We start from the raw sequence: 16670 nt of genomic DNA, 5'->3' as shown, positions 1-16670 counted from the left end.
AAAGTGGAGGTTGTAAGTGTGCAAAGAAAATAAAGACACTTGTATAATTGATGTTTAATTGTGCGGATTGAGAAAAGATGCACCATTACTTTTGGGGCTGTCACAACGATTAAATAATCATCTTATCACAATTGTTTGACCTCATCGCGATGATCTCAGGTCACCGTGATGATTGCACATCTCTTTAAAAAACACGAGGGGGAGCTGCAAAGCCTGTATAAATGAGACCGTATCAGAAGGCACTCCTTAAAGGGACACTCTACTTTTTTTGAAAATAGGCTAATTTTCCAGCTTCCCTAGAGTTAAACATTTGATTCTTACCGTTTTGAAATCTATTCAGCTGATGTCCGGGTCTGGCGGTACCACTTTTAGCATAGATTAGCACAATCCATTGAATCTGATTAGACCATTAGCATCGCGCTCAAAAATAATCAAAGAGTTTGGACATTTTTCCTATTTAAAAATCGACTCTTCTGTAGTTACATCGTGTACTAAGACCGACAAAATTTCAAAGTTGGGATTTTATAGGTAAATATGGCTAGGAACTATACTCTCATTCTGGCGAAGTAATCAAGGATTTGCTGCCGTAACATGGCTGCAGCAGGCGCAATGATATTACACAGTGCCCGAAAATAGTCCCCTGCTATTGAAAGATACTAAGATACTAAAGCAATAAAACAGACAATTTATCGCCATAGTCTCCAAAGCCCTAAAACAGGAAATTAATCATCACAATTTATTAGGCAAGTAACCGTCAGCCAAATTTCATAACCGTGACAGCCGTAATTACTTTGTACAATATTATCTATGGACGAAAAATGTGTGGGAAATATCCTACCAAATAAATATATATATATATATATATATATATATATATATATATATATATATATATATATATATATATATATATATATATATATATATATATATATATATATATATATATATATATATATATATATATATATATATATATATATATATATATATCCTATTACTGAGTCAGCAATTTGTGATTACGGGATAAGGGCAATTAAAAGTAAAATCTGATTTTTTTTACGATTTTGCGAACTAGTTCAATTTATTAAAAATAGTTGACAGTTCATGAGTCACAAATTAATGTAGTATGTAAGCAACGCTTATTTTACACAGGCATAGTATTAGTCAGCAGACCATAACTAGATTAATGTATATTTATTTAGGCAATTTCAATGACATGGAAAATGCAACTTTCATATATTTCCACAATTTTAATACCTGTAAAAAAACTTGAAAATTGGGTGTGAGCTGTTCTGTTCAGTAAGCAACAGCCTACCCTTAAAAAAGGAACCATGGTTTTACTACAAATAAAAAACATGGTTGCTATATTTAAAGCATTATAACTACAAATCAGTTATTTGTAGGAAATCCATGGTTGTAAATTTTATGAATTGTGATCAATTTGCAAAAAATAAAATGCCTACACTTTTACTATAATAAAACCATGCACTAAGCACACCATAGCAACCACTCACAATACATAAGCAACCATTTCACAATCTGGCAACCACCCGAGACTCTCACTATAGTGGCGATAAGTTTCGCAGTGGCAAAATGTCAGGAAAAATGTCCAAAATCCAACTGTTTTTAAACAACTTCCACGACTGGACCAACAAAAAGCCTATGTACTCCTTTTAACTGCTGAAAGGGAAGATTGACTTTCTGCTGAAATGGCAAAAATGTCTCTGAGGCAGGCGAATTTACTCAACTCAACTGGATCAATGAAGTAGTGAGGATTGTTTCATACAATCGTCAAAGTCTGAGTCCGCAGTTATCAAAGGCACTATGAACTGCACAAAGAAAACTCAGGAGATTGAAAGAGTTTGGTCTGTGAAAAACAAAGCTCTAATGGAAGAGAAGGTTAATATGATAACATATGATTTTGGTAGAATTAGCCCAACATTATCACCGCTGTGACGAAGGACGACCCCTTTCAGGCAGAGAGACCTGTCTGCGTGGGAATCAGCCAATCAGGAGCGTCATTGCGCTCTGCGACCAGCGGAAGCGGACAGGTTAAGTTTCAGTTTCGAAAGCTCGAAAGAGAGCGCTGATGCTGAAGACTGTGCAGTTAATAAATTATATAATAACGTGTTGCTGTACTTACCAGTTCTAGTAATGTGTGCGTGCAACTACCAGTAAGTAATACTGATGTTTGTCATCACAATAATGTTACGCTAATGTTACGTTAATGCACTTTGATAATTTTGTCGCATGTAGTGGCCCGTTATATATATATAATGGCGGAGCCTCGTGCTACCCGTGCGTGTAGAATGCTAAATATTAATGTAGATGGTACTTTGGAAACCTTATGTATGTTTAGTACATTTGCACAATGTGTAATGTTAACAACCGCAATGATTGCACATCTCTCTAAAAAACACAAGGGGGAGCTGCAGCGCCTGTATAAACGAGACCATATCAGATTAGTTTTAAATGTGTGTTATGTATTAATATTTACTGCCAGGTAAACCTCACAAAAGCTTTAATTTAAATAATCACCACAATATGTGAAAATTATTTTATAAACAAAGAATTTTTTTTATGAGAATTAAATGTCAAAGCAATAAAATAGGCAATTAATCGGCATAATTGTCAAAGCCCTAAAAAAGGTGATTAATTCCCATAATCATCACAATTTATTAGACAATTAACCGTCAGACAAATTTCATAATCGTGACAGCCCTAGTTGGGGGTCTCCACCACAAAACTAGGAGTGTTGCAGGACATTGCTAGGTGGTTACTAGCAGTGTCGCTAAGTGGTTGTTAACGTGCTAAGGGTCATGGGTTGCTACGTGCTTGTTTAATTGCCAAAGTTGACAGTTCCCACTCCCAATATTCTGTTCCCTAAACAAGGCTCGGATCCCTCATTCAATGTAGGTTTATGTGATCACTGATATGATATCTTACACGCCTTTAACTCAAGATGACACCCACTTTGTTGTGTCAGTTGCGTCTGAGAAAATGCGATGTACCCACAGTGTTTTTTGGGCGGCGCTTTAAAAGACTTCCCAGGGACAGCATCTCTCTCCATTAATGGCACACAGTGTTGGCACGATAGAAAAGAGGGCAGCAACTCTTCTACAGTGCTGCCAAAAATGAAGAAAAAAATTGGCATTTGGGATTTTCCCACCATCATTCAAGAGAGTTTAATATTTGGAAAAACATTAAAAATCATTTTTTTGCAATGTGTTGTTTTGTGGCCAAGTCATGATTCGACAACGCAAGCTTACTTTTTCATATTGGCTGCTTGGGAATAATTAGATATTGACATAATAAGAGAGAAGAGTAATAAAAAGTAAGTCAAAGCTCTCGTCGATTTGGGCGTACCTGTTCTTCATACGGTACGTTATACACTGGTTAACCAAACAGCATCTGTTTTGCTAGACTTCGCCAGGCTTGTAAGGATTTGCACGGAGGGGGAGATGAGGGGTGTGGCTGACCCCTCTAAATCAAGTCCCTGTAATTTACATTGAGGTTATGTTCGCTACATTCTTTACTCCCGCTTTATTCCCAAACATCCCTTCGGAGAGAAGAGACAACTTGGCAGCTGATCGTGTTCAGATCACCATACTGTCATGCTATGTACAGTTTCTGCAGTATGTGAACTGTGTGCAGTATTCAAATTTACTGTATGCATGTGAACAAATATATTTGCTAAAAGGTGCAGCATACAAAAGAGCATACATTGTTGAATACTGTATCCCACAATGCAATGCGACCATTGTTACACATACTATTTTTAGTATGTTTTTACATAACACTTTTTCACACACTATGTACTGCACAGGGCCCTTACTCATAAAACACAAGCAGATCAGATTTTTGTATACAGTAAATCCTATTACACTGTTTTGCTCATTGGTGCGTTCTTAGCATGAGCTTTATTGAAAATGAAACTTCAAGACTAAACTCTCTTCTGTGTTTGAGGAAAATACGATTTTCAAGTAAACTAAACATTTAAATGGATATTAACATTTGAATGAATATAGACGGTTTCAGCAGTAACAACATAAACAAGCGGCTTTCGTGGAAACACGTAACTTCCGGTAAACTCTGCCAAGAATAAATAACACCAAAGTCCTTTAAAATCTAGTTTGTTTCTGATAACAAGCTAAATAAACAACACGTAGATTAGCTAGAAAACCAAAACATTTGTTATTTTCAACGAGGTATTTGTTCAAGAGTGCAGTTTCAGCAACTAGTCAGACCATTAAGGGGGTCGCACACCGGACGCACAGCGCCGTTCAAAAAAAACAAACAAAAAAACGAACACATTGTTTTCTATGAGTATATGCACACCGGCGCAGATAGGTGGGTGGCTGTCCGCGGTGCCCAGCCTTGACTCAGGAAGTTGCTCAAATCCCTGTCGCGCCACACACATAGTTAAACATTAAATAACATCATATTTGTCCCAAATCATTAATGATTAACATTGGCTGCTAACGTATATTTAGCATTTTGAAGTAGACGCCGTCTGACTAAGCTTGCGCTGTTTAATGTGCACTTCCGGTTTACGATACCTCCGAGTTGTCCAAGACGCGAGTCGACGCGGCGCTGAGCTGCTGAGCTGTGTGTCCGGTGTGCGACCTCCTTTAAACAAACAGATACTGGAAGTTCCCACCAGACGCGTAATCGCATCACCGCATGTGCGTACGATGAAACCGTCTATAGTGTGCGAGTTGATGAACGAGTTTCATATTCTTCATGACTATTGCTGCTGGCATAATCACATCCGTGATGATTTGGAGCTATATCACACTCCTACTTGTGCGATATTGCTTAAATATACATAATGTATGAAAAATAACAGCATGCTGGTTTAGAACGCCAAACAGTAAAACCTGTAGTATGGTTTATATATTTTTTTATTTTTATAACCGCACATACATCGTGCACGTAGGTCGCACATGTGCGTACAGGATTATGTAGTATGTAGGCCAGGAGTGCATAATGAAATTGCAGTTTGTCGCAATGCGCAAGTTTTGACTATTTGTGTACACGTATAAGCCAAATAAACTACACTTTGCAAGGTTGTTTGAGCGTACGTATACCTGTAAAAAAAGTGGTTTATGAATTTATTTATGAATGAGCTACTCCTTTAAACGTGTCGGCTAGCTGAAAACATCTCCCTATCCTTAACACTGAATGAATAAATAGGCGGTATTTTCCACTACAATTTATTTGATTCATAATATATTAAACAGCTCTGCTAAGCCTAATAAAGCAAACACACTTACACATCCATCATACATTAGCTGTTTGGATAATGTAAAGTGCTTCGGCTTTCAACTCACTCTGCAAATGCTAAATGCGTAGTCATGTGATGCCGAATTGTTTAATCTCCCTAGGCTAAAAGATAAAATGAACTTAAACAGGCAAGAGTACAATCTGTATACTTCATAGAGAGAGCCGAGCTTAGTGAATATGTAATGAAGGAAAGTGATAAATGACAGGAAGCCCGACTTTCACAGAACTTTAAGAACATCTGCTTTGATCTTACGACTAGATTGAAAGCAATACATTCTTTAATGCATAAACAATTTACAGTCTGCATGCAAGTAAACACAAGAGCATGTTAAACGCATTAGCAAGCTTATGTTAAATGAAAACAAACAAACTCGGATGTAAAGTTAAGGATGAACGATTAACATTGACAGAAATGTCAGGAAAGTGCAGAGAAAGACTTTGTTGTTTAGATGCATTTCGTATTCGCTCTTCTCATCCTGTAGGGTACAGCAGGAAGTGTGGTGTGAAAACAAGGAAGTAGTGAACGGTTTCCTCTGACACTGGACAACCTGACTACGTGAACACTTCTTAACAACAGCAGCATTATAAACCAGAGTTTTACATTTTCAGAGATAAATGTGTGTGGCGCCGCGCTTATCCATGCGAAACCTGTTGCCACAATGCTAGCTAGGGTGCTTAGCAGAGCGATGCTAATAGGGATATGGATGCTTGCCCTAGCAAATAGTGCTAATTATTATGAAACCTTGACAACAGTGATGTGTCTTCCTGACTCCTGTGCCTGCCTAACGAAACTCAGACCTCATAAAGCTCTTCGTCAAGATCACAGAAGCTCTTATTAAACATCTCCTTAAGCTAAACATGAAAGACATCCTTCCAACTTTAAAAATCGCATAAAAGCTCAGACGGATTCGATCAAATGCAAACAAAGATCTTAGAAAAGATAAACTGTTAAGAAGTGTTACATCAGCTTTGCATACTGATCCGGTGGGTCACGTAAAGTCACTCGGCTGTTGTGGTGAATGACACAAAAACTGTTTAGTACAATTAATGACTAGCAATGATTGCTTATCAAAGGGCATTTTGGCATAAATTAAACTTACAAGAACAAGGAAATTAAAACTACTTTCTACTTTAAGAAAAAAATAATAAATAAAATAAATAAATAAGTAAAAAAAAAAAAAAAATATATATATATATATATATATATATATATATATATATATATCCCCTCAAAATTCCATTAAAGCAGTGCTTCTCAACTTTCTTACTTTCTGTCACGAAAGTAAATAAAAAAAATCAATCCTTATTTAAAGTATAATATTTTTTGACCATTTGATAATGAAAAATTAAATTAAATATAATCAATAAATAATAGTAAAAAACTCAAGCGGCTTATCAGCGTGATTGGGGTGTAATGTCTTTAAGTGACAGTGCAAAAAAAATCACTTTCTGAAAAAGCATTTTTTTCCGGGGTCTTGCGCGCCCCCCCTGGTGCCGCTTCAAGCCCCCCCTGGGGGTCCCGCCCCACTATTTGAGAAGCACTGCATTAAAGGGACAGTAAGTAGGGTTTTAAGTGTTTTATTAATCAAAAATCAATTTCTTTATTCATAAATATGTCCTCGTTGGTGTCAAATGACCTCTGCCAGTGATCTGACTCTCTTTACTTACATTGAACGGGTAAGTCCAAGAAGGCTTCCATGTCGTTCCGCCATATTGATAAACTATAATAGCAGAGAGGGACAAAAAGCACTAGCCTACCAACGCATTACCACAAGGCGTTTTCGTTCAGAACACATGAAACAGCCAAAACGGACAAGGAGATCAGTGAGTACATAACGGCTACCGTAGTTGCAACACGCATTTGGAAAAGCGAGGCGCTAGAGAGCACTATTCGTTTGAATGCAAAATACAACTTCGCCACTAGATGGGGGTAAATCCTACTTATTGTTCCCTTAAAAAAAAATTTCGGTGGGTGCATAACTCGGTGGTAGATTGCGTTAGCATCACAGAAGATCATGGGTGCAAACCCAGAAACCACACATATTGACAAAAATGTATACTTTGTAATGTACTGCAAGTAGCTTTGGATAAAAGCATCTTCCAAATGCATAAAATGTGAATGCGAATGTAAATAAACCCTATTCCGGTCTGGGTGGGTCCTTAAATGAAAAGCTCCGTGGTAGAGCATTTTTTGGGAATCCCTGATTCCAAGAAACAGAACAGTTTGCATGTACTCGCACAGCAGAGTTTATAAAGGAAAAGAACCGAGTATGTCTGGGCATGAGGACAGTGTCCATATGGCAGACATGTGAGTGGGTGAAATATGTCGCTTTTCAGCAGGACTTCAGAAAATGCGAGCGCATCTGATATCCTAAACAGCCGAGTTAAACTGGCACAGCATTTGCGAATCTGAAAAGACTTTTTATATTTTACTTTTGTTTTTTATTTGTGTGTAAATGTAAAATAAATTTACTGCCTAATGCATAATGTTCCCAAGCTGTGACTGGGGCAGTACCCTTTAAAAAGGTCCTAACATTTATCATTTAGGTACATACACTAATATGATGTACTTTGATGTACTAATGCATATACGAGCTCTTTAGACACAAATGTGTACTTTTGGAAAGGGTACCTATAGGAAGCATTTTTCTGACAGTGTAGCATCTTGTGACATTACGCAAGGTATATATTAGACCTAAACCAATCATTACTCTTATCTACTTAATGTGCAAAAACCTTGTTTAAAATGCAATACTATGTAAAGGTCTGTGACAAAAACGGTTTGGCAAGATGAGAAATTCGATTTTTTTTACTTGTTTTAAAAGCATGCATCAGGTTTATTTTAAATGTGCAGTCAGTGTGTAAATTTTAGAGGCATCTAGTGGTGAGGTTGACATCTCAGTCCACTGCTCACCCATCGCTTTTGAAACGCATAGAGAAGCTACGATAACTGCCACCAGAAAGATGTCATCGTCGGAGACAACTTAGTAAAAAAGTTTGTCCGTTAAGGGCTTCTGTAGAAACATAGCTGCACAAAATGGCAATTTCAACATAAGGGGACCCTCTGTGTATGTAGATAAAAACGTCTCATTCTAAGGTGATAAAAACATAACGGTTCGTTATAAAGAGCTCTTTATACACCCCTGATAATATACATAGTTTTGTATATTATTTTGCATTTCTGTCAAGAGATCCTTTTAAAAATTACACACTGCACCTTTAATGCACAGTGTATTTATGTTAATTTTATGCAATAAAAAAATTACATGTGCATCATTATTATGAAAGTTAATACTGAATTGACCTGAAAATGTCAAACGGTGTAACCGCCAATTGTGCCAAAGAATAAGAAATATTAAATATTTTATCCAACTTGATGGCATCTAAGGGTAATCATCATAAATAATAATAATTAAAAAAAATATCATTTTATTAGTTATTTCTAAATGTAAGCTTAATGTGTTTTTTTAATATTGTCCTGACATATGCTGAAAACAGCTCTGTTTTCTAAATAATCATTGACAAATTATGTAAAAATGTATGTTAAAAAAATCATATTACACTAAACTAGATCATTATATTCTATTCCACTTTTTTATGAATATATTAATATTTTAATTTTAAAAAATACTAGTTACACCAATTGACACAGACCGGTTACACCACATTGACATTTTTGCAATTATCCCCCAAATATTTTTTCAAACTAAAATAAAACCAGAAATTTTACACTTGGTCCTCAAAAAAAAAAATGTATCCAAGTAATCTGCAAATTTATTTTGAAATTTTAACCCTTTTACATTTAATTTATCCATACGGACCCAAAATAATTACTGTCACGTCATTGATGGAAGGTAATCCCACAAAAAACTGCCAAAATAGAGAGGTGATCATTTTGGATAAGCAAGTGTGAACATCTGCAAAGTTGTACAAACTCACCACTATGATGCTTTGATAGAGTCGCTATGCAGTTTCTAGGGTGTTTTGAGTCACGCTGCCTATTGACCTAAGCCAAAATAGCCAACCCTAAGTCTCTATTCTCCGGTCCTTAGATATGGCTGTGGTCCTTCATTCAATGCAAGTATTTGGGATGTTTTGGTTGTTATATTCTCTCCACCAGGCACATAATCTTAGATTAGATCATAGAAACCTAGACATAGAAAAGTAATCATTTAATAATCTGATGTTTAGAGGTTTAAGCAACAGAAACAGTGATGTCTGCTTAGCAAGCACTAAAAGACAATCAAACAACACAGGATGTGAATTTGTACGCCATGCCATTAAAAAAAGTGCAATAAAGTTTATCATCATTTTCGCATAACCAAAAATAGCCGTTTCATAAAAAATTATCTTCACAGTCTTTCAGGCAGCCTTCACATGACCGTGTTTTCCTCTTTTTGCCCTAGGCTTTAATAAAACAAGACTGAAGAAAAGAGCATTCTTTGTTCTTATGTCAGATCTGACTGTACGTTTCACTCCTTTAACCTTCTATACTTGTGACCCTGCGTCCGCAGCAGTATTTCTTAACATTCAGCATACATAAATCCTCCCTGCAATAAAAGCACTCATCTGGGATCAGTTTGAGGCTTCCACATCCAAAAGACTTTGATTATTCAGACAAGGCAGAGCTGATCCTTGATAAGTCCTTATTTCCTGACATGCTTTTTATGCACATGGGCTACGATCTGTGACTCAGTTGTTATTGTCTATGTGTGGATAAAAATTCTGATAAGTGATGCCTGCTAGGGCTCCTGCTTTGGTTTAGTGATTTGAACAAAGATTAAACGGATAGCTCGTCCGAAAATGAGAATTTGGGTCATTATTTACTCACCCTGATGTTGTATGAGTTGCTTTATTCTGTTGAAAACAAAAGAAGATATTTTGATAAACAATGGCAAGTACACAGTTGACTGTACTCAATGACCTCCATAGTAGGAAAAACAAATATGGGTACCGTAAACTGTGTGCTTAGCATGTTTATCCAAAAATCTTCTTTTGTGTTAAACGGAAAAAAAAATGTTTTGGTGGTCTCCACAAACCCACAACAATAAAAAGACGAAAACATTTAAAAAGTTTTTGTCTATGTTTTTTTTTACATTTATAGATAATAATAAATATGATTGCAATTATATTTTTATAATTGAATAAAAAAAGTCCCCACTTTTCATTTAAAAAAATCTGTTCACTTTATTTTTGGGTGAACTATCCCTTTAAGAAACAAACTTGTTGCAAAGTCACCTGCTGTGATACTGAAATGAACAATACCTCAGATCATGTGGCTTATTAAGCAGAGGTCAGCTGTTATTTTCCTATTACTGCAGTTGCACGTAGACGTACACTTGAAGGAGCAAATATTAAGCTTGTTACACACCAGGCCGACAGTCAGCAGTCAGTCAGGTTTTGAGCATCGTCTGACTTAGTTTTTCGGTTCTACACTTTCAGCTAGCGTACATCTCTGACGCCTTTTTTGGCCAATTCAGCATGCCGCTCATCTAAAATGTAAAAAATTCTGATTGGCTGTTTAACATGGCAAACCAGTGCACAAGAAGAAAAACTGACGAAAAAATTTACGTAAAATGCTCAGAACGTTCAGAGACATATAAACAACAATATAAACTTGATATTCACCAAAAGTGTACTTTAAAGGGACACTCCACTTTTTTGGAAAATATGCTCATTTTCCAGCTCCCCTGGAGTGAAACATTTGATTTTACCATTTTGGAATCCATTTAGCTGATCTCTGGGTCTGGCGGTACCACTTTTAGCATTGCTTAGCATAATCAATTGAATCTGATTAGACCATTAGCATCGCGCTAAAAAATGGCCAAAGAGTTTGGATATTTTTCCTATTTAAAACTTGACTCTTCTGTAGTTTCAATGTGTACTAAGAGCGACAGAAAATTAAAAGTTGAGATTTTCTAGGCACTATAGGCGGTTTCATCGGACACACGTGCACTGACGCGATACACGTCTGGATCCGAACTTTACTTCCGGTTTTGTTTTTTTAATGGTGTGACTAGATGCTAAACTAATCTCTTGAACAAATGGCTCATTGAAAATAACAAATGTTTTGGTTTCCTAGGTAATCCATGTGTTGTTTTTTTGCTTGTTATATAAATAAACTACGTTTAAAGAACTTTGTTGTTATTTATTAAGTTTACCGGAAATTACGTGCGGACCGCGACAGCTGCTTGTTTATGTTGTTACTGCTAAAACCGTCTATACTCTACCATGGCTGCAGCAGGCGCAATGATTTTCCGGCACTGCGTAATATCATTGCGCCTGCTGCAGCCATGGAGTCATCAAAACTCTTTGGTTATTTTTTAACGCGATGCTAATGGTCTAATCGGATTCGATGGATTATGCTAAGCTATGCTAAAAGTGGTACTGCCAGACCCGAAAATCGACTGAATGGATTCCAAAACGGTGAAAATCAAATGTTTAAAGGGGAACTAGAAAATTAGCCTATTTTCCAAAAAAGTGGAGTGCCCCTTTAAAAGGATGCGACTTACAAGACATTACGGATATATCACAGCCACATGCTGGTTGTACCAAAAGTGATCTAATTTCACGTAGGTGCAGAACAAACATTGGCCACCAGCTATTTGGTGTGTCAGGGCAACTCCGAGCCCAGATGCAGTCAGCACGCAGGAATTGTGAGCTGACCTGACAGTCTGCGCTACTTTATTGGTATCGGTTTGGTGTGTCCCTACCCTAAAAAAGACAGCATAGCAAAGTGCTAAAATCCACACAATGCACCTTAGCAACTGCATAGCAACACCTTGGGAACCAACCACTCAGCATCATCATAATAATGATGATGATTATGAAACTGTATGGCTTTGATCTTAACACAGTAAAACCCATATCTTGCTCGATTTGCACAAGTAAACCTAGCGTGGTTTTTCTGTACCCTTCCGTGCCACGGTTGACATCCTCAACTAAGTTTTCGTCATGAACAAACCTCTTGTTTCGTAAACAGGATCTGCGAGTGACTTAAATCGTTTTTGATTACTAAATCATATGGTGTGACACGTTTACAAAAATACAAGATTTTGGAAAAACTGCAGATATACAACAGAGAGCGAGAACAAAAGTAAAGTTTGGGTGAAAGGGTGCATGTTTTTTTTTTGCTCTGACTAGTATGCAGGAAGTGTGGGTATATAAAGCTTGTGATGTAATCCACCATAGTCTAGCAAAGGGAACTTCCTCAACATCTCAAAGTTTTGAGGGTCATCTAGCTATCACACCGCCAGTTATTCCTGCACTCAGACTAACTCAGGAGGATACGTTGTCATGATTAAGTATTTTCTTATGAAGGCAACATTAGACTAAGAGTGAAATGTTTTAAATTAATAATCCACGTCAGGCAGCAAAGTGCTCATTAAACCGTTTCCATTTTGGAGCCGTTGTCATTGGGTTACAACACATTAAAATGCAATGGGAATGCCATCATTTATAATTTACGTGGGACAGAATTTAGAAAAGCTTTTTTTGAGATGCATTATTTTAGGTATTTGCACACAAGAATTTGGAGGATTTTGCATATAAAATATTAAGCTTACATTACTGAAAATTTGGTGGATGGAAAAAATTGCATAATTCATTTACTTTATCCACAGTATTATTTTTTTATATTGTGGGATGAAATATGATGATTACTAATATAAGATTAGCAATTATCATACAGTTTTAATCACTTTTGTACAACATGAAACATTCACATTCAAAACCCAGTTTTCAGTAAAACACATTTTTCTAAAAAGGGTATTAGGTCTGCGAAGGACCAGTTGAACCAGTTTACAGCCCACAGTACAAAGTCTTTCAAAGTTACACAAGGTTGAAGGGTACGCTTGAAGGTGACCATTTCGAGATGTGGGCACAATGAGAATTCTGGGCAAAGTGCAAGACATTTTCAGAAACAGAGGAAATGCATTTAAGTTCTTGCCAATTACTTTTTAAGCAAAAAACAATTTGTTTTACCAATTAACATCACAATATATCCAAAAGCATGGTTAACCTACTGGCATCATGACACACATAGAGTATGACGCACAATCTCCACTACAGCACTTAACCTATTATAACCGCTCAAGTGTCGAAAGTGAAAGTTCAACAACTACCTTGTTTTCTCTCCTTTATCTACGTCTAAGAAGAAAAGGTTTGTGATTGGCTTTTTAAAATACAGTCAAAGCTGTATGGCTCTTGCTTACTTTATGTCAAAGACCAATATCTCTACATAACAAAATAACCTCCATTGCATAACAAGTGGTTGATATCATCACTCAGCATTACCAGAAGCCTATGCGACCCCACCGAACGTTATAGAGTAACATAATCCCAACCACACAGTACTACCACCTTCCAGGTGGTCACCACTATCTTTCAGTTATTAAAAGCCAATGAGAGACATTCACACAGATGCTACGAATTCTGAATGCATAACAGATCACATTATATGCATATGCATATGTGTGTGTGCATATGTATGCATGTCTTTAAATGGAAAAATTGGTATTCAGTCTTTTAGAAGGAGACTGTAATGCACACACCAGGGAATTGTGGGAGTTGTTTGATGGCGGAAATCTCCCGGGAGTGTGTAAATGCAATTGTCTAATGCTTTCCCTTTAGCACTGATACATCCGTGGGTTATATGCATTAGTAAATATGGTATAGTGCAATATGAAACCATTTAAGAAGATGACAACGATTGTGGGCAATATAACTAGGTTGCTAAAAAAGCAGAGAGGTGTGACATGTTATAATAAGAAACTGCTGCTGTTCTTTGTTCTGCGTGGACACTGTGACACAAGTTTTCATAAGCCCACGCACGAGTCACCAACTTCTATGTTTACCAAACGAAACCATAACCAACGTATGGCTCAATGGCATGACATGTATATTTTTGTGTCTGAGGCATTATGTATTATAAAAAGACATGTATTTTATTCTATAAAACCTAATGAAATATTATTTAAATATATTTTCTGTATTTTTTAACAATAAATATTTTTTTTTTACTATTTTAAACTTGTAAAATGGCAGGTGGGGAAATTGTCTGTACAAACACTTTTAAAAATAGTGTTTAAATTATTACAAATTCAAAATAAAGACATTATTTTATGTTTGGGAACTTACCTATAACAAATTACACAAATATCAGTAGTTGTTGGGCTGTTCGCATAATTGAAAAACTATTTGGATCGCTTACAATTTGGATGTTCTCAAATGTCAAGAAAGTCAACCACAATCATGGGCCTTTAATGAAGTAAACATGATATCACATCATCCAGTTTAGCCCAGATGGTCTTAATGCCTGAATGAAAAGTGTACTTTAATAGCCACTTTAATGTTATGGGCAGGCTGATACAATTTCTGTGTCAGGTGGTACAACCAATGTAAAGCTAGAAAAAAATGCTGGTGCAACCAGGTGGTGCAACCAGACAGTCAAAGGGTGCAACTGTGATGATAAATGCTACTAACTAAAAATAATTTTAATAAGCTAAAAATGTAGCTAATAATCTTAGTTTTAATAAATGCAAACTAAGGTTGTCTATAATTGTTATTATACTAAAAAAAATGTAATGTATACTTCTCAAATGTTAGTTTTGTGATATAGTTGTTTTACACTTTGAAACTATTATAAGGATTATAATTTAACTGGCATGTATAAAATAAACAAACAATAAATCAATCTGAATTACAAGGTGAGCGCATTAAAACTTGTCTGGTAAATAAACAATGTTTGATTGCAATACCACCTGGCATTTTTTTAACGGTAAATAATCAATATAAAAATATAGTGGAAAAAAATCATTGAAATGTACTGAAAATGTTGTTCAATAAACAAAACTTAGTTGTTTACCAACTAAAAAAATGCATTACATCCTTTAAAAATATATAATAATAATAATAATAAAATATTTTGTTTTTTAAATTTTTTTATGGATGTAATGCATATTTTTTAGTTTGCAAACAATGTGTTTAAAAAGTTTTGTTTATTGAACAACATTTTCAGTACATTTCAATGATTTTTTCCCAAATATTTTGATATATATTTTTTTTTTTTTGCAGGACCGTGTTTTGTTATATAAAAAATAAACTGTTATATACTTTCAATTTGATTTTCGACATGTATAAATGAAACTGACTCCACACAATGACACAGACTAGTTGAATTTGTAGAAACCCCACGTGACGCAACAATAACTGGGTAAAATATAATATGTGCGCCACGCAGCCTCCCGCCCACAGCTCTGCCCACTCACACGAGTGTAAACAATGCTACAGTTTCAGCATATCAACCACAATATCGCAAGCGTGATGGGACAAACCTAGCGTTGCCATTATAATCAAGTTTAATGTGCTGAAAAACGCGCGACATCGCTGTTTGTAAACGCGATCGTTCTGTGTTGATGCATCGCGCCGCTTTGCAGTGCATGGCGTTAAAAGTAATATGTCCGATGCAGTGTGGTATATCGCGATACACACGCGTACATCACGTTATTATTTTACAATACTCGTATAAAATGGACTTGTTCGCGTCGGTGTATAAAGCGTGAACGTCAGGAAATGCTGTTTTCTGGATTGTATCGCTTCAGAAACGCCCCTTCGTGGCTTTAAAATGGCAGTAGCCCATGAGGAGCTTTTATTTTCTCACTACTTTAAAAACACATATCACCGCGTTTTTATATTCAGGGCGTATAGAATGACCAGATTCGAGAGCAAATTGGAAGTATAATCGCATAGGAAAAGCTAAAAGCAATGATTTCATTACGCCATGTAATTCAAAACAAGCCCACTTCCTTGAATTTAACTTTGATCGTGGCATAATCACACTGCTATACGCCCAGATTTCGCATTTTAACATCATCGCACCCGATTATCTGCTAATGTAATTATGGTGGACATGTGTACCATAAGTTTAATTCAAGCCGAGGACGGCGAAGTGAAGACTGACACTTGGAATTTCCACGACATTTGCATTAAAAACAAGCTCCCTACGGTCACATCTCCAGCACTTTATAGAGGTTTCCTCCCTCCCCCACTTTTCCTTCCCATATTCTGACGTGCTATTTATGACATTTATTATTATAATGGCAAACAATAATGCAAACGCTGCAATAAACAACTCAACAAGCGCGTAATAAATAAAACAAGACACTGGAAACTCACATACCCATCCATTGCACAGAGGAAAGGCGAGGCGAGGTGAAATAACAATGCAAGCACAGGAAAATGAAGAAACGGGTGCTGCTTTTACTACAGCTCGACCCAACACAATTTCGCTCTCTCTCGGGCACAAAGACTCGCGCGCGCACACACTTCCTGCTCCTGACGTGAACACACGCATACACACACAGACATGTACAGACGATTCT

At 36.4% G+C, this 16670-nt stretch overlaps 1 protein-coding gene across 6 annotated transcripts in view; it reads right to left on the bottom strand.

Annotated features, from left to right (window-relative positions):
* Positions 1-16670, bottom strand: part of ptbp3 (polypyrimidine tract binding protein 3) — an 83854-nt gene extending 67184 nt beyond the window's left edge. For 3 of the 6 annotated variants that reach the window (XR_008645433.2, XM_055208943.2, XM_055208944.2), the window contains exon 1: positions 16469-16670. Coding sequence is in view for 3 of the 6 variants with exons in the window: in XM_055208943.2 (XP_055064918.2) it covers positions 16469-16642 (174 nt within the window). In the remaining 3 variants the exon portion in view is untranslated. Of the gene's footprint in view, positions 1-9228; positions 9440-16464 lie in introns of all 6 variants that reach the window. The other 3 variants (XM_055208947.2, XM_055208948.2, XM_055208945.2) reach the window with 3 other exon arrangements.

This window comes from Misgurnus anguillicaudatus, chromosome 12 (assembly GCF_027580225.2).
Source record: "Misgurnus anguillicaudatus chromosome 12, ASM2758022v2, whole genome shotgun sequence".
NCBI classification, from domain to species: Eukaryota; Metazoa; Chordata; class Actinopteri; order Cypriniformes; family Cobitidae; genus Misgurnus; species Misgurnus anguillicaudatus.
The sequence above is the reverse complement of the archived record's forward strand: the minus strand, read 5'-3'. Positions and strand labels throughout refer to the sequence as shown.